At 41.3% G+C, this 19,820-nt stretch overlaps 1 protein-coding gene across 1 annotated transcript in view; it reads right to left on the bottom strand.

Moving 5' to 3' along the window:
- The window catches only part of cdh2 (cadherin 2, type 1, N-cadherin (neuronal)), a 60,200-nt gene that overhangs the window by 39,342 nt on the left and 1,038 nt on the right, over window positions 1–19,820 (bottom strand). Inside the window, exon 2 of the mRNA XM_085440456.1 lies at window positions 18,804–18,912. Coding sequence (XP_085296582.1) covers window positions 18,804–18,912 — 109 coding nt within the window. The remainder of the gene's footprint in view (window positions 1–18,803; window positions 18,913–19,820) is intronic.

The raw sequence follows: 19,820 nt of genomic DNA, 5'->3' as shown, positions 1-19,820 counted from the left end.
AGGGGAAGAGCAACAGGATTTTTTTAATGACTGATTAAACAAACACAGCAAAATAGTAACTGATGAGTCGCTTATTGAAGACATTCAAAACTACTTTGGAGTATAACATCGGCCTAATGGGTCAGCTCCTTTTTCTAAATACATCAGGCGGTATTATACCCCTTTTTTCTCATACAATTCAGCTTTATATATAGAGAGATATCAATTAAAATGCTTGAACAGTTGAGACAGTCAGTTGTTATTATGTTTATTCCCCTTGTAGCTGACAAAATGGTCTCCTTGGTGCGAAATCTAAAACCTCTAAGGCCAGAAACCGTTAGTTGATATACTCGGATACAGTCTGGGAAAGGGCGTTGTCCATGAACCTCAGCGCGTTGCTTCATCTTACATTACACATCCCCCCCACCATCCTTTGTGCACAGGGACAATAACAGCATTTGAGCGGAGGGCATCGGAGGGATGTCGAGGGGAGATCCAGTTACCTTCCCAACCACTACCTTAGCAACATACGGAAGAAGTTCAGTTGCATGACAACAGGTATAGCTTACTTTATGTGTATCTGTGCTACTTCACAGCTTGAGGGGCTTTTTGTCCAGCAATTTTTACCAAAAAAACAAAAAAAAAAAAAACAAAAGCCCTGCAGAAATCCAGTGACAAATGTATAATAACTACTTTAACATGCAAGCAAGTATCTGGCTTATCAGCAAGCTCACAAAAATCAAAGCACTAACGCACTAACGCTCCTTGTGTTTGTAGAAATCTAATAGTATCACCTCTCTCATTTGTGCACTCATTTACATAATGTGGGTGTAGAGAGGTCAAAGATCACCCCCATAACAAATCCCTTTCAGGAAGAACACACAATGGGCAGGAGCTGAATGCTTTGAGCCTAGCAGCAAAGGGGAAAGTAGCTCCTCCCTCCCAGCTCTCTACTATAACCCCTTATATTAACCATTTGAAAAGTATCTTACATGCTGCATTGTAACCTGAAGCAGTCCGTTGCATATTACTTTTTGGCCAAACAAGAAGAGCAGAGGGAACGAGACAGCAAGACGTGCTACAAAGGCATTGTGAAGCAAAGAGAAAGAGGAGGGGGTAAAAGTAGTCCTCTGCTTGTAGGTGTTTTATTGTATCCTGGCCCATTGCAGAAACTGCAGGGCTTCTTTCAGCTGTCACATTAAAAGACCCATCCATCAGAAAAAGAGCAGACACTTTCCACTGTGCTGGCCAACACTTTTTAAACCAGCTAGTGTAAATAAGATTTCCATTGGCACTCATTATAGCCAGCATACAGGCAAGGCTAACATTCCACTGAAAGAAAACAATTAAATTATAGACATGGTGAGTGGGGGATTGTTGCACACTAAACAAGCATAGCGGAGACTTGACTTTCTCCAGAATACAACCCACCTAAAAATGTAGGTTCATTCAGCACTGTCGTTAGCGCACGGCGTTATAAGAGCTAGAAATACGATTTCATCCTCAAGTTAGTCTGAGGGCGGCTGCTTCGGAAACCTAACAATTAAATATCGTGACTTCTGTCAAAATAACAGCAGACGCATTAAAGTGTCAGCAGCTGCGATGTTTGAAGATAATGTGTTGCGTTTCGAGCTGGTGTTTTTATGCGAAAGGAGGTTAACGTGACAGCTGTAGCAACCCGGGATAACGGGAAGACCTGTAAGCACAAACATTTGCCTTTTGACCTCACTGGAATCCACATTAGGAGGTCATCTGCATCATAGATCCCCTCACCCCCACCCCTTGCAGATCAATGGCAGCTGTGAAGTGCATTTTATAGGCCAAACAAAAACCAGAGTTAGGATTTTATTAGCGCTTACAACAAATTACATTTTTATTCTCATCGCAATACGAACAAAAGTAGAAATTTTACTTTATTTACGTGCGGCACGGATTTACACTCAGCTTTCAAAAACTACATAATGTTCAATAAAAGTTTGAATATAATTAGTCCATTAATTATTAAGTGAGCATAGGCTAATCCTTGTTTGAGATCCTTGTTAGCAGTATTGCATATGGATCCAGATATACGCAGAAGCTCTAAAACAGATATACATACTTCAGTATTTACTTTGAGCCATATTGTCATTGCTAAAAATATACAATGCTAACTAACGCTTGGGAGTCACCTCAAATCGTGCCAGTTTATTGTCTAAAGCGGGGGTTTGATGTTGTCGTGCATGAACAATATGACAGTAACACTATGCCTGACTGTGCGCCTGGAGTAAATTAAATTACCATCCATCTCATGACATGGTTTCACAGAACCAAGTACACATTTGCATATATTTACTAAGAAAGAGACAATAATAGACAAATGATGTGAGTGGTAATATGAGAAGCCTCCTTTTTGTACCACAAATCCATCAGGTTATCATCACCGGGATCGTTTGTTTTCTTCCATGAAATACTAAAATGTCTGATGTTGTCCTTGCAAATGTCTCTTTCAATCCAGTCAGAGTCTTCTGCTCAAATAGACCAGTGGGAGCTGAGCTTTTAAGATCCATGTAGCATATGGAACACACTAAACTGAGAGGGAGTGGCGCCCATGGGTTAGATTTAAACATGGACAGACAGCTGGTGCTGTGAGCTAAGACAGCAGAGAATTTGTATGGAATTCAATTCCTCCTCTTTTACGGCTGTGGAATTGTGGGCAAATTGTGAAGCTCCTCTGTTAAGAACATTAAAGGGTTTTTTATGAGCCTGCTTGCAGAGAATGGGTCATTTTAATGAGGGGGTAATGTCCAGTCCATGCTCCTCGTCGCTTTAACTGCACGCTGCCTCAAAGCACACGTTGGACCTTCAGCCACATCAGGGACATCTGGCCCCTCGATCTACAAACATGGCCCTTAATGGGCAATTACAAAGTCCAGAGTCTGGGAATATGCTTCGATTTATAGTTCCAATGCATCCAAACCCAGAATCCTCTGTCTATCATGACCACATTAGGTTACATGAGACAGGAGGCCCATCAGACCTAATAAGCCTTATCCTTTCCAGAAGATGGCCATTAAACTCCCTCCTACTATGCCAGCACAGCCATCAGCACCCAGTCTAGTAAATTAAACAAATGAATGGCGTCCCCAGTATTACAATTAAAGCATTGAATAACATCAAACAATGAAGCTCATTGACGATCTACACTCCATGAAGAGAATTAGATAAGTCAGTTATAAATCACTTATAAGGAAGACGCTCAGTGCGTACATTTTCTTTCAGTCTTTTAATGTCAGGCTCATATTCAGTCCTGATTAATGCCTGAATGTTAGCTTTCAGGAAGGGAGGGTGTGAGAGAGGCAGCTTGCACAGCACCATTTCAGTTGCCCCAAACAACCTGTGGCTTTTGCCAAGTTGAGCCCTCTTAATTTAAGTTCCTCTCTTCTTATTTCACTCTGCCTACGTCCTTTTTTCAGTTGGGGGTCTCCTGTTTTTATTAAATCCCCTCCCCTCCCTTTCGTTACAAACACAACCATGTTATCCATGTCAAATCCATTGGAGTCAGCCTGGGGAAGTCAATATGGAGCCAATAGATTATGCGCTTTTTATTAAATGCTGAGGCAGACTTTGCCGAGAGTATGACAGAAAGCTTTAAATAACTAACTTTTTAAAGGCAAGAGTTTTTAGTGGAAGGAAAAAAGATTTTTTGATATAAAAAAGTGCAGTGTATACAATACACAGTGAGCCAAGAGCTTAATGAAAAGTTGGGGGGGAAATGAGTTGTAGTAAACTCTGAAACAATGAGGGTTTTTTGTAAGGACCAGAGAAAATTAATGAAATGCAAGCAAATAACAGAAAAAAATGTTGGTCAGATTCCTTAGTCCTCCAGAGTAGATGCAAAAACAGAAATGATACATGTATGAAATATCAACTTGGTGAAAAACCAAAATTATGGCAAAAACACAAACAGCATCAAGCCTCGTTTTCCACTGTCTTATTTCTTTTAGCAATTAACACCTGCCAACAGCCTTTCACCCTCCTGTCCTGAGCCGCAGGTGTGAGGAGACCAATGTGTGACCTGATGAAAGGCACACTGCCAGTCTAGTGGCAAACAGTCATTTCCCCTCACTGATAGGCCACTCTTAATTTAGAGCAGCCTAAGGAGGTGTTCTTAGTCACCACCACACACACACACCGACACTCACCGGCACCGACACTAAAAATAAACCATTACCACCAGCACGGCCCACAAGTCGCACATCAACCACGGCAAACCAGCTATTCCCTGCCTGATAAGATAGCGCGTCCTGAAATTAAACACAGGCAGAAAAAGGACAGACAAAGGGGTGAACATGGGTGTCACAGGTGAAAGTATAAATCACCACCTGTACAGGACTATTGCTCCTACTCTTCGCACTGCTCACCCAATGGCCGGAACCCTGGAAGTGACAGTGAATACTAACAATGCGAGCTTGTGTCTCACGGGCCTCCGTACAGCAGGCGCAGAGTAGAATCATAAATGAGCGACTTTGACAGAAAACAGCATTGGCTTATAGAAAGAAAAGGGGGTGAAGGATGAGCAGCAGAGGACGCAATGAATTTAGAGGTTGGGGGATTTTTTGATCTGACAGGGGGTAGTTATTTGCTGGCAGCAGCAAGCCCTTTACCAACAAAGGGCCTTTCATATTTCCTGTGAACAGAGACAGAGACTCCCATTAATCCCAAAGGGAGGGCTCATCGCATGCTTCTAGTCCGCACATAAATTACTTTTCTTATACCCTTCCTCCTGTTACTTCTCACTGTTTAGAGCATCACGACAAACGAAAGAAAACAGAAGTTGGCTCCGCATCTTTTATGTTTGAGGCCACTCTTAAAAAAACTGTTATGTTAGCGCTAACTCATACCACATGTGCCAACGTTTGCCACGTTTCAAGCCGCAGCCAGGAAACTGTGGCTACCCCACTCTCTGCGTGACTCTCCTCATTTCTGTCTCTCTTTCTGGTACGGGAAGAGTGAAAGAATTCTGCCCAGCTGTCACGTTTTCCAGCAGATGAAACCCCCCTCTGACGGGCAGAGAAAATGCCAATCCCCACTTAGCCAGCACAGAATGGAATTTAACGGTGGTGCACAGGCGCATGTATACACATGCTCAGACCCCTTGTTGGTCTGGTAGAGGGCATGATAAGCAACTAGGGAACCACCGTTTTCACCTGTGGGGCATGCTAGCAATGGATCTGCTAGAAGTGGATAGCAGTGAAATGGACATTGATATGAAATGAAAAAACTAACATCAATGCATGCCACCTGTGTCTCAACTGCCTTGTTTAAAAAAAAAACCCACAAATCAACACAAATCAATTGCATTTTCCAAGCACACTGCAGCAGGACATATAAATGAAACCCAGGGTTTAGGCGGCGCAAAGGCTAGACGCTTTCTGTGACCGGTATTCATAGAATGCTGCTCAGAGGTTTTTAAATACCTACAAAGATGCTTTGGTTGTTAGTCTCACTGTCTGTAAAAAAAGCAACACCAGCCACACTGTTGCTGTGAGACTAAGTGTTGCTGAAATTTGTACGAATCTTCTTTATAACACCGTGATTTGCTGACATCATCAGGCAATTCATTTATGCAGCTCTCCTTTAGAAACGGCATCACTCTAAATAAAACGTCTAAATTCTCATATCCTAATAGCAGCTGCATGCTTGCATGCACTATATGCATAGTCTAAATTCTGAAAAACATAAGTGCATTTAATTGAATGCTTTTTTTTTTGGTCTATGGAAAAGCCTCAGAGTGCAAAACTTCAATATATTGTAATTCCGAAGATGTTTGCGACTGTGTTGACAGTCAAAATTAAATAAAACTAATACACAGCACTGACACTCATAAATAAATATTCTCCTCCAGTTAACTACCCAATCATTCAGCGGATGCATAATGAACAATATGTGCCAGTGTTGCCCACTACAGTCACTCTGCACAGAATAAGCCTGGTAAATGCAGAACAAAGCCTTGTTTGTGTGTCTGACCTCAGCTCTCCAAGACAACACATTCTTGGTAGGACAGAGGGGAAACATTCAAATGGGTTCACCGCAGTTGTTTTTCCGCTATTTATCCAATAAGATCTCCTTTAAAAGACAAGCTGTGTGTGTGTGTGTGTCCTGTGAGGAGAAGGGCGGGGGAGGAGACAGCAGCTTTAAACAAACACTAAGTACTGACTTAATATGCCATGTCAACCTGATGTTCTATGCTCTTGGTAAATCATCAACAGCTGTCTGTTGTTTAAAAAAAGTTCTTTGTTTACTCTTTGAAAGGATAATCAGTGGAACAGTGTTTTTGCAAAATCACCTCACCATCATTGCTCCACAAAGGAGTGATGTAAGTGAATGCTAATTTCTCATTTCCGGTAAAAACTTGACTCAAACACTAATAATGACAAATGGACTAAGGTGGCCAGCTAGTGTTCGGACTGTGTGTTCCTGACTGACAGCCCTATCAACCACCAACCGAGATTAGAAATGGCAAACTCCATGAGAGCAGAACATGATAAGTTAAAAGGTTACAAACGGCCAAAAGCGCCAGGGCTGCATAGTTCAAATAAACATCGCTTTCATTTTATTAAAGCGACATTATTTACAATACAGGGCAAAAGTCTGAAGTCAGATAGGTGCTGCAATTTATTGAGAAAAAACATAAAAACAAAACAAAAACAGCGCGTGTACAAATCTACAAAGCTTGAAAGTCAGTGTTTGGTATGGTCACCTTTTTACTTCAACACAAGCTTGATCTTAAGCACCTCTTTTGTTTTTTCCTTAAGTAGTCTTTGGGATTAGTTTTCCGAACTTCCTGAATGACATTCAAAGAGCTCTTCTCTGGATGTTGGCTGCCTTTTGTTCTGTTCTTTGTTAAGATGACCCCACACTGCTTCAATAACGCTGAGGTCCATTGTGGGTTTTTCTATCCAGCTATGCCTTTACTGCATTGGAAGTGCGTTTGGGATTATTGTCATGTGGAAAAGTGAAGCCAATCAGACACTTTCCAGGTGGTACTGAATGGCGGATCAAAATCTCGATGTACTTTTCTGCATTCATAATTCGTCAGTTTTGACAAGATCTCCAACGCCGTGTTTTACAGAAGATTGTACCTCCCGCTGTTGTACCTCTCTCCTGACCTGCTTCGTACATAGTGACGGCAATTTAAACCAAAAACTTTCATAAGACCTGTTGCCACTAATTTTCAGCCCAGCTTTTGTGCCATTTGGCATACTTTAGCCTTTTTATTCCTCTTTCCCTTACTTAGAAATAGCTTCTCATAAGCCACTCTTTCACTCAGACCATTTGTGAAGAGCAAGTGGGGGGTAACTAAATGGTCAAATGCATCTTTCAGGTCCTGTGTCAGGTCTTTGCTGTATTTTTCCTATTTCTTAAGGACATGAATTTCAGATACTGTGACAGGCTGCTGGCTTTTGTTTTTCCATGAACGATCCAGTATTAAGTAGCTGGACAATTAAAAAAAACAGTCATCTGAAAAAGGTTAGGTAAAAGAATTGGACTGAAAATGAGTGAAACAGCAGCCAAAGTTGAATAAACCCAAATGTAAAAGACTTTCAGAAAACCTTGAGAAATGCTTATTCAGAACCACTTTAAAACATCAGAAGTAAAATATAATCAGACATGAGGGGTGGCTCAAGACTTTTACACAATACTTACTCTTCTTTCTGACAAATTTCATGGCTTTTTTTTTTTAAAGAAATGCTCTAAAGAAGAAATGCTTTAAAGAAGTGCTGCAATCGGTCACAGACTGCAAAATGTCCCACATTCTGAGGCGGCCCCTGTGCAAAGATGCCGCCTGGATTGAAAATGTTAGGATGTTACAGCTTATTCCCGTCTCTATATCTGTATCTGCGACTGAAAGGGCACAGACAACTCACACCTCCAAGAGAAATGAGGAGAAAGTAAAAAGGTTATGAGTGATGTTGCAAAACTCTCTCGCCACTGTGTTTTCAACACACATTGTAAATTTCAAATAAATACACGCTGAAATTCAGCCAGATATATTTTTTTGGGCTTTACTTTTTCATTTCCAGCATTTTGTGCTCCTCCTCTTTTGTAACTGAACTGTGTGTGAACCTGAGATTTAGGTGACAGCCATGCTTAGCTACAGTGTGATCATACCCTAAGTGCATGTTTTTCCATCAGCTGCCACCCACTTGTCTGCAGCACCAGCTCGACGTATAAGCTCTTGCGATATGGAGCTTTTCAGGTCCAAAATACACACTCCCACTCATACCCACCCCTGCTACCCACAGGCCAAGATAATATTTTTTTCCAGTTTTATACTGTACATTTTGATAAACAGTCCATTTAAGCACAAAAACAAGCCCCACCAGCGTAACGCATAAGTAGGCACTGCACTCACCAACAGCACGCTCAAGCACGCAATTCTCATGCATTAGTCCTTTTACCTCAACCTATATCTATTTTCCTACAAACAAACAAACACTTGAAAAAATATCAGCCCTCCTTGGAGGATGGTGCAAGTAGCATAATTTTACTGATTCTCTAAATTGGACTATAGTGAAGCACGCACGCAATATCTGAGGTACATATGTGAACGAAACAAATGCACGATATTAAAATTGCCCTTATTTTAAACCGCACTGAGAAAGTTGTCTAATAACTAAAATACATTTATGGGACAAGTCTCTTGTTTTTATCTATTTCCTTTTCCCCTGGGATGTAATTGCAGACCTATATACAAACAATGCATCACAGAGCTTCTCTACACTATAAAACCGGTTTTAGTTGAATCCAGTAAGATAACAGGTATGATTATGAACACAAAACCAGCGGGGCTGTAAAACAAAATAACATCATAGCATGTTGATCCAATATAAATGCATCCCTCCCCCAAGATTTTACAGGCTGGGAGCTCAGAGGGAGGACAGGGCTGAAATAACATGTACTCAATCTTCTCTATTCACAGCTCTGGTTCGCCACAGTCCACACAAACATTCTTTACATGCTTCATTTTATTAAAATGGTTTTTCTGCCTGTTAGATTACCCCATTGTCTTTCAGCCGCAATAAAGCATAAGCAAGTGAAGACAAAAAACAAAAAACCAAAGAAGAAAGATTTGTGATTGAAATAAAACTCCAAGGTCCTTCAAATTATCTTTGCAGAAAGGCTCGCAAGTGGCTCTGAATCCATCAGATAATAATGACCTCAGTTTAAGATTGGTTGCTGTAATGTGTTTTGTGCTCCAAGTTTTAATCCTCCATGGAGTCTGCACATTACATACCCCGATCTCTCCCCAGACATATTCATAGAAGCACTGTGATTTTGTGTAATTCTAGCTGTATGTGCTCTCGCTGTCTAATTTATTTGAAAACAATTGGTCAAACGCTGTTTAAAAAAAATACAGTAATAATTTAAATGAAAGCAAAAAAACTAATAAAAAAAAATCTGGAGAATAAAGCTGCCCCCTCGGTTCGATACAAAGTTCGGCTCCTTAATAAGCACATTTTATTTTCCCTTCTGGGTGTGGGTCCCTCTATCACTAGTGACAGGCGTGAAAGGTCAATAACCTTGGCTCATAGCCCTCGTATGGTTAGCAGTGCCGCGAATTAATGGTTCAAGGCGTTATTCCAAACTCTTCAAGTCAGCCAAAGGAAGCTTATCTTCTTCAAAGGTCACAACATTTAGATCACTTAGTGTGACAGCGAAGAACTGACACAGGACCTATATACAGTAAGACCGAGCATATTCTATTTGTGAGAAATCAGATGGAAGGTAGGTGGGATGTTGTTCAGCATCTTCAAATCCAGGCCATACAAAGTGTAACGACTTCTGGTACTCTATCTAAAAAGCTATTGAGGGGCTTCTATTGTGTTTTCAATGAATGTTCAGTTCGTCAAAGTTCAATTTTATTGAGCAATAGTTCAACTCACTACTTTCTGATCTTTAGAAATATACACAAAGGGGAAAAGATAAAGAGCAGAGACGTGCAATTCTCTCGACCAATTCTGACTTTTTCGAATCCACATTCACAGCATACAGAGTGACTTCTGAAACTTCTTTAAGGCCTTATTGAGTTTTTTGTTGTTGTTTTTTAACCTTGAATCACACAACACCCTGTATGGGAAAACAGATACACTGTACTTGCCATGCATTTCCCTTGGCTAAAAAAGATCAGTATGAGTGACCAGAAAACAGCAGCACCTGCACGCTGTAAAGCACAGCACCAGTCTAACGTCTGACCCGAAGGTTTTTGTTAAGACTACTTTTTCTGCTTCAGGCGTCAAGAGACTAAACTATGGAAACAGCTGGGATTTCATAGTAGTTTCATGGCCTTGACTGCTTCATGGCATTGGGCAAATTATCTGATCTCACCTTCCACTAGTACAGCTATGATTTTCTTCTTCCAGCTATGTGTTTTTGCCCACCACAACCATCTTGGAATCTAGACAAGTGTGCCAACAGGTTTCCTGCTAATTTAAACAAAGAAAAAAAAACACTGACATGCAGAATAAGATTTCAAAGTTAGGAATGTAAATATTGATTTTAATATTAGTGCTCATGCAGATCTAATGGGCAGCTGCTGCCAGCTCTCTGACACAGGCAGATTCTATCTGCCCAGGATAAAATGATATAAAGCCATAAAGAAAATGAACAAGTACGGAAGAACTCGGGACACTAAGCATGGCCCAGTACTTGGAAGAAAGTGGCCATTAAAATAGTGGCAATACCTGAGCTGCTTTGACAGGTGAGAATAGGCAGACATGTGTAATATGCCCTATAATTGACATCACAATGCTGTTGTTGTTTTTAGGGTAGCTGAATAGAAGTTTTAAGTTTCACCTAAAATATATTTTTGCTTTTAATATTTGAATATCTTGAAGAATAATGCAGAAGTCAAAGGCTTGCAGGACTTGCAAATTCTGCCTGTTTAGACACATTTCATCTGAATCTTGTTAAACATGGATAGATTCTTAAAAGCTGATTTAACATACCTCTGCCTCAAATCTCACTTGTGTTGTAAAAAAAATATACATAATGCCAGTTCGTGCACTCTGCTTAAAATGGGGTTCAAATCTGGGTTAAAATATGTGTGACCTGTGTGTGTGACTTGCATACATAAAAAGGCTAAAGACAGGGCTTGCTCTGTTCGTTATTTTGCACATTTGCAAAAACATATCTCATTAATATTCATTTGAGATCTGCCATTGTTACAGGCAATGTACAACTGACTGCTTCTTTTGTTAAAACTTTAGTTTTTGCAAAGTTTGAAGCTCTGCTTTGGGTCAGTGTCCTGTTGTGGGAGGAAACCAGCTCAAATCACGCAGCATCCAAAGAGTATGGCATTGCATTGTAACAAGGAGTTATATAGCTTCCCTTGTTCAAGTTTTCTTCTGTGCAAACCACACCACTGCTAGCTAAGATCTCATATGAAAGTATAAGTAAGTTTTGCGGTAACATTTATATCTCAGAAATCTTACAGCCACTTCTAGCAAAGCTTTGCTAATGTAGCTACTTGACTGTATAGCTAGCTTACGGTTTCTAGCAAATGCTGTTCAATTCATAAAGAATAGGAAGGACAAAAGCAAGGAAACACACAAATGTCAGAAAAGGTACAGTCATAACAAGAGCGATACCAATCGAAATCAGATTCAAACATGCCTGTTCTTTGTTCTTACGTACCTAAGCACCATATATCTTGGTTAAACATGCTTTGAACTATCAGACCTGCAGTTTGCATAACCAATTAGAAAAAAAAAAAAACATTACCCTTGCAGACCCTGTTCTGCTGAGGAGGCAGTGCAACTGGGGGGGAAAACGGTGACATTCTCCGAGATCTTTAATGTCTTAGTAAATATCGACACAGCTAATATAAACTTAGACAACACAGACCGCAAAGTGATATGTTGCTTACTGCTATAGTGCATGCTCAAATGGAGGCAAGAAATTGCTGTAGGTCAATCATAATATCCCTGGGGTTGGCAGACACTGGTGTCAGCAAGGCCTGGTAACAGTAGATCACTTGAGACGAGTAATACTGTGGGCTACATATGATGAGCCAACAGTTTGTGGGGAGAGAATGTAAAGAAATATTTACAATCGCCAGTCCAAATCAATATTACACTGAAAGCTTTAGGACCTAGTTTGCATATATATATGTATATATAATATATATGTATTCAACCAAGGTCACTGCAACCAAGAAAGAAAGAAAGAAACAAAGTAAAAGGACTAAATGCTACAGTACTGTCCTTGCATTACCCAATTAAGGCACATCAATCATTATATAGAGCCAGGGGAGTTCCTCCATCTTAAAGCACTCATCATGACGCAGAGGGGGAAGGGAAAAAAGGCGAGTGGTGGAGGTGATAGAGGACTGGATCAAACATGGAGAATGTCACAAGATACAACCTAGCAAGTCATAAGAGGCTAGTGTCCAGAAAAATGCTGGTGCATTGAAATTTCAGCTTGCAGCAGAACACAATAGTTGAACTGGCCTCTTCCTAAGCAGGATACTGGGCCTTTGTGAACACGGCGACAGTATGTGGGTCAATTAATCTATCCATGCTTCAAATTTCACTTGTTTGCTTTTGTCAGAGGAATAATACAAAGCCAATTCTTGTAGTCTCTTGATTTTGAGGCTTGAAATATGTGAGATATGTGTGTCACTTGCATACATAAAAAAGGCTAAAGACAAGGCTTGTTCAGTCTTTATTTTGCACAAACTATCTCATTAATATATTCATTCGAGTATTAGCTTCCTGGTTTGACCCTGCGCTCAAAGACTGCATTGTCTGCCCGCTGTCTGTCGTTCGTAGCTATGCAAGACAGGTAATGCCGACGACTTTTACACCTGAGCAGTAAGTGAATGCCTACTTTTCTGGTGGAAAGCAAAAAGGGCTGGAGTTAAATGTAACGCCTTACGAACAAAAGATTTAACAAGAGTGAGAAGCAGCGGGGGGAGTGGGAGGGGCTTCCTTTCACATGCCTGCCAGCGTAAACGTGAGGACTCCGTGCACTCATGTAGCTTAACATAATGAGAAAAACAAGCACAGCACAGACAGAAACTGTGGGCAAAATCGAACAGGGTTATTGCACAATAAACAGCTGGAGAAACACTACAAAGAGCGCTTTCTCTGTAGAGACAGAATCTGTGAAAGAGACGTGGAGTTGTTTGCTCTACCAGCCAAAAAAAGGCTCTCCCACAGAAGAAAAATGACGCTGAAATCCACAAATCAGACCCTAGAAAAGAAAACAATTCAATCCAAAGTGATGATGTATTGTCTTCTAGGTGCAAGCTGGCATTTTCTTTTTTTTTTTCCACACTGGTTCTAGCATTTCACTTGTGAAAAATAATACTAGCCCAGTTATATAGAGACATATATGCAGAAAGTCAGGTCAATACAGCTATTTATACATGGCCTCATTACACGGCGGGGTCATCTATTGCACGTTCTGGGTGTTCTTCACATTAAATAAAACATATCAGAACCACTGCGCCAGGCATTCATAATCACAATAACTAGGAATGTTCCAGATCTTTTTCATGTCACTAGTAACTGCAAACGTGGCAAGATAAAAACTCATAAACTCCCTTAACCTTCATATGATCACGTGAAGGAATTCTATTGTGAAATCCCTGCTTCTCAAATCCATCTTCAATCACTGCGCTTTGAAAACAGACATTAAAATTGTGATTTGGCAAATGGAGTTCCACGTGTACACTATGCGAGAGGCAAAGGACCATTTACGACACACCAGTCACAGTCAAAATTATATAGCACGGCCTGACAGCCGATTTTCTGTCAAATCTTATGTTAACAGAGCCTTTAAACCTAGCTGGTTATAGAAGCTTCAGTCACCATTATACTTCGTCACCTCCACCTCCACCGAGACCTCTCTGGGCAGAACAAGCTAATTATATGCCAAGGTCGAACTTCCTACGCACACACACAGGCATGACAGAAGGGCAACTTAACTACTTCCAAGTGTCAGTGGTATGCTGTTAGGTGCCCATTGTAGAGGGCAGGGCCTGTAACTGATAAGAGGGACATGAACTGAGGCGATAAGAAGCTTCAAGCCAGTGTCTGCCCATTTGCCTCCAAATATGGAGCATTAATTTGATACTAGCTTTGATTCGGAGAAAACTTCAGCTAAGTTCAGACACCAATAAAATGCATCCTATAAAATCATGCCGCACAGCAGGCTCAGGAAGCGCACACAATTTAGCTACAAATAGGTGTATTTGCTTTCATACGCTAACATTACTAGTATTTCACTGTTACAGTATAGCCTTAGGATTGCAATGGAGCTATAATGTTCTGACAAATGACTGTGATGTTATTACCAGTGGCACTCCAGTCACTCTGTTTCCTTGTTATATTGCCGGCAACTTACAAGAGGTTACTCTCCAAAACCATTTGCTGCCAAGATTCAATCTGTCGTCACAATATGTGGTGGTTATCTAGGCCACGCTGCTCCCAGGAAAGAAAAGGTAGAGTGAAGTCAGATGAAAGCAAATGTATGCAGGCTGATAACAATAAAGAATAAAACAAATTCAACCCGAACCCGACAGTGATTCTTTAGCTGGGAATTGGAGCGCAGCCTTCATTACAACATATTGATCTCAGCAAACAAAGACCCTGAATTCATTGATTCACTTTGAGAAAAAAAAAAAGAGGGAGGCAGGGGCAGCGGACTGCTCTTTTGAACAAAGTTATAGTGAAAGTGCTGCCTTAGCTTAAAAAAATGAAGGGAGGTAAAAAGAGAAAGATGGCCATGGTCCCGTTGTTCCGCAGCGACAAAGAATATACATGAAATACAAAGAAAATATAATATAAAGGACGAGCGTCTCCTCGTAGTGCTCCTAATTTTCCCATACTGCATGGTAGTTACTCTGTGCCTATGGATCCCGTCTCGAAAATGAATTTGAATATCAATAAAGTCATTTTTTGAGATTAAAATGCCAAGTGCTGCCACAGAGTTTCAAAAAATAGATCCATCTCACACATCCCAAAAACAGAGATCTCAACAGCTCAGTAAATATCCTGTTTCTCCTGTTTTTCGGAGTTATCAGTAAATATTTCAACAAACAAAAGAGCTCTATAGATTTTTCCTAAGGCAGATCCATACAACTCTCGGTCCACTCAACAAAAACCATAATAGTTACCTACTGTCCATCATGCTGTTGGAGGGCAAATGCTTAGAAACCTGCATACGTCTCAAAAACCCTAGGTTTTAAATTTGCGTTTGTGTCTCTAAGTGATGAATGATCATCTCTGCGGGTCAGAATAACATAAGGTAGAAGTGCTATGCATTTGCGGCCTCCCCCGGTGATGGGTCAGGACCTTTTTGGCTGGTATTCCATTTATCTATACTTCATCAGGAAACCCCCGACAACCTCATTCCCAATTTGAGGCTAGGCAGAAAGGTTGAGTGTGTTGCTGAGCACTAGGTCCAGTTTACAGAGCAGGTCGAGCAGGGTCATGTCTCACCAAACACTGGGGCCCCTTGAACACATATGAGTGGCCCCGGCTGTATTAGAAAGTTAACACAGAGCAGAGAGACAGAAAAACAACATACTGGGTTTATCTGGTTCAGAATTTTAGAATTTCCAAACAGATTTGTTCTTCTGCCAAAAGAGTAAAATCGGTTTGTCTAAAAGGTTTGCAAACATAGCAAAGAGGTGCATTTAGTCAAAATAATACATTTACTACAAATTCTAAGATATATTTAGCCTGGAAACATTTTCCTGATGTATTCTACTCGCTGATATTGATGCTGCTTTTTTCAATCCCTTTATTAAACCGGTCAACTGTAAATCCATCCTCCAAGTCATGCGTGGAGCCAGCCAGCCAACTGGGCCCTCTTGACACCAGCACATTTAAAGCACTTGAACCAAGGCCAAAGCTGACTATAAACATACTTCTTTTTCATCACCAGAGCTCCCATAATTGTCAAGAAAATAAGTGAAACTCGGGGCTCAGGGGTGGAGGAAAGAAAAATGAAAGCAGCATAGAAGGTTGGGAGGGGGTGGGGATAGCAGAACAGCAGCATAAGAGAGTGTATTAAACTCAATTAAGCTTTTGGGCTTTTCATTAACCCAGTTTTTAGGGAGGGAAACCTCTGCTGAATAATGCTTCAACAAACTCGCTTTGCAACCCTGCTTTAAAGGCTTCATCTAGAAAAAAACGGCACAATGTGTGTCAGCTCTCCAAAGCCGCAAGGATTCCATTAGAAACCCAGGAGCAAACCACCCGCAGCCGCAGCCTACCTGAAATTAAATGCAATTTAGTAAAGTCACTTTGTCAAACAACTAAACTAGATAAGGGGGAAGCACTGCCTTCACATGTGTGATGGTCTGATAATAAACAACTATGTTTGGTCATTTCTCTTCGGTAGTATCAGGCCAAAGCAAATATTCCGGCCTAAAAGCAAGGTCATATCCAGCCCCGTGGAGACATAGCGCCCAACTGCCCATGCCTGATGTGGTTTGGCATCTACAAACAATGAGCACAGCCTCCCTTGAATGGCTCATTGTAGAGGAATCCTCATAAAAGAATAGTTGTACTCCCTGACTTTTCTGTGTGTTGCTCCGCCATGTTACTTTGATGCAATTAATTATTACCAATCTAATGAAAATCAATGGGCTTTCACGTGGTTAGCAAACAGTTAAAGTCTGCTTTACACAAACCTGATTAACGCTTACTACTAAATACACATTGTTAACTGGCTGGCCACAGTTCCTATCATTAAATCCACAGGATGTCTTTAAATTAGCGCATACAATGTCAGCAGTTTCCATGTGAACCGCCACCATTTCCAGGTCTTACAGGCCTCGGGATGTGTATTGTCATTCAATGGCAAAGACGACGCTGCAATTAGATGGGACAAAGATGTCAGACGACTCACCTCCGAGGTGTCTAATGCATCTGGGGTCAAATGCAAAATCATATGATCAAAGGACTCATGTTACTGACACCAGACGCAATGCACTGATAGTATTACATGGGCCACTCCAGAAGATCCTCTTTCAAATAAACTAATCAAACCATCAGACATCTGGTGACCCTTCACCAACAACTTAAAGAGAAAACTTTGCATACTGAAATGAACCTTCATTGGTTAATCAGCTACTCCACAATTCAGCCAGTGTCTTTCCGATTCGTTATTTAAAACCTCCAGGCTCACAATTGACGACGTTAATGAAATGCGAGGAAACATAAAGCGTCAGCCTGCTCAGCGTGGCTAAAAAAGCATTAGTTAAAAAAATAAAAGCTTGCTAGTGAAAAGCAATATTGTACACCAGCATGGTGAAAGCAACGTTGTAAAACTTTGGGAATACTCTTCACACTGTGGGGGCTTTGTCTTTCAAAACATGCCACAGGAGATTTTCATTAGAGAATGCAGTTTCATTAACATCATCCCACGCTGCTGAGCTCTGCTGCATTACAATGACACAGGAGTGCCCCACTCTGTCAAGGAAATCTCCACAGAGCAGCAATGTGTCTGGGGGAGGGGAGGGCAGAGAAAAGAGGAGGTAAGGGGGGTAGTGTGGGGGCAAACAAAAGAGAACCTGATTACCCCCAGTCACGGCTCATCCACGAGCCGACGGAGGGAAATCCATCACCTGCTGGATCAAACAGGAACTTGTGCACAAGGTAAAGCCCAGTGAAAGCTGCACCCACCCATCGGAGCACTCTCTTCCCTCGCTCCTTTCTTTCTTCCCTCGGCACTGCTACCCCGCCACCTCCACCCCACAGACTCACACCAACGGCAGCGTGCGAGTTTTAGGCACGCGCTGTGAAATCGAGAATGTTTACTAGTCCAAATGACCTCAAGGCTCTAACCCTTCTGATGGCACAACGGTGATATATTCCACTTTTATTACCGTCTCCAGACCTGCGTACCATTTCACAGTAGCTGCATCCTCATTTCACCAATATTAAACTCCAAAGAAGCAGTATTGGTCATGCCTGCTGCAACGTAATGAACTGCTACTTTCTTGTTTGCACCAGTTTATATGCTGGAAAAAACATAAAACCCACTTCTGTGTTCAGCAAAGAAGGACTACTGCTGTAACAAACATTCCCCAGGATATTTAAATTGCTGTTATTACTGCTATTGAGTGGGCTTAGCAGTGTCACCCTGTAGTTGAGAACACTACCATTGTAGCAGGAACTTTTGAGTGTTTGACCTAACAGGCAAAATGTTTAACGAGTTTGATTGAAATCTGTACAGAAGTGATGATAAATTATGACAACACATTGCAATGCAATGGCATAAGATAATGAAAATGATTCATCCCTTCATTGGAAGGCAGGGAATGTTTAATAACTAAACTATTTGCTTGATTAACGTTGTGTAAGTGTTCGAATGTGTGAGTAATTGGGTTTCAACGCTTTGCAACAGGAGTCACATCTTCACTGGATTCAACAAGTTTTGATCCACCAGATATTAGTTGCTAAAAAGGTAAACTAAAAATAATAATAATACTAATGTAGCCACAGTGTTTGCCCAGCAGTCAGCTAACAATGTGCCTGGTTTTCAACTTGCTCTGAGATGAGAAAAAAAACCACCATGCAAGCAAAGCAGAAAAGAGCCATAAAAAGCTGAGGCAAATTTAAGCTGGTTTACAAGGCAAACTACATGACTTGCAATACCACAGAACAGCACTAAAGCTAATTGTTTAAATCTGTCAGGCTTGTTCTGATCCTCCCTGAATTGTACCACATGGAGGTAGGTGAGCACGCTCAACTGATATGCATGCATGCACACACTCGCACCCTCAAGGAGAGACATAACAGGGCAAGGAATGTTTCACTACTTACCGTTAAAAAGGGGCTGTCCTTTCTCGGTGATATCTGGCACCACAACCTTGTATACATCTTCAGAGAAGCCTGGCCTGCATGGTGGGGCACCCCTGCCCTCTGCTGCAATCTGTAATAGTGGGGTGGGGGTGGGAAAGGGGCAACAATGTCATAAATCAACCTTCAGAAATGCACTCCTGTTGCCTCTGAAACCCCTTGGTCACGTTCTGAAGTCCCTACAGTTGTACAAAAGCATCTGTTGTTTTTATAGCAGGGACCGCAATTAGGATAATGAGGCCAAAAGGGTTAAGCATTAGCCAAAAAGCATGGCTAGGCAAGAACAAGCTCCATTTGTCTCTGTGTAGGGGCCCAGGCACAGGGTAATAGCCAACACTCTTGGCCAGCCCCTCTGATCAACACACTGCTCTAGACAAACACTCTTCACTTTGAAGTACAGGAACAAGGGAATAAAAAGTAAATGCTAACAATCCACTGTTGAGGGAATAAACATTTACGTGTGAATGTCTGAATAAACACCCTCAAACCACAGCGTTTTCTAAAGACTCTGCGAGGTTGTGACTGATCAATATGTTCCTTTTTATATCCCCCCCCAATTTCAAGAAGAAAGCTGTAGTTGGGGGGACAAGATATTTAGAGAGTAATGTGGCTGTTGTAAAGAAAGAAAACAAAGCTTATGAAACTTGTGTTTCCATAAAGAGTGAGTTTTGCGCCAAACAAAGAAAACAGCGACTGTGAAGAACACACGCAGGGTATACTTATTAAGAAAAAATGCTCTGGTCTCCAGGCATGCCCAAATGTAGCCAACTAACAGCTCTTAGGAAGGGAGGCCTGGCCCTGTTTCTTTGCGTGCACTCTCAAAAGAATGTAAGACGAGAGGAGCCCCGCTGAAAAAGAGCATTGTGAGTATCCGTGCCACTTGCCATTCTTAATCAGAGGAATTTAAATGGAAAATGCTGGCAGAGAGGAGGGGTTGGGGGAGCAGGAGGAGGAGCAGAGCTGGAAGTCTGGCACGTTAGA

Source organism: Copadichromis virginalis, linkage group LG18 (genome assembly GCF_057382275.1).
Source record: "Copadichromis virginalis isolate Kocher_CV1m ecotype Utaka linkage group LG18, C_Virginalis_male_GT1.1, whole genome shotgun sequence".
Taxonomy (NCBI): Eukaryota; Metazoa; Chordata; class Actinopteri; order Cichliformes; family Cichlidae; genus Copadichromis; species Copadichromis virginalis.
This window is presented reverse-complemented; position numbering and strand designations above follow the sequence as displayed.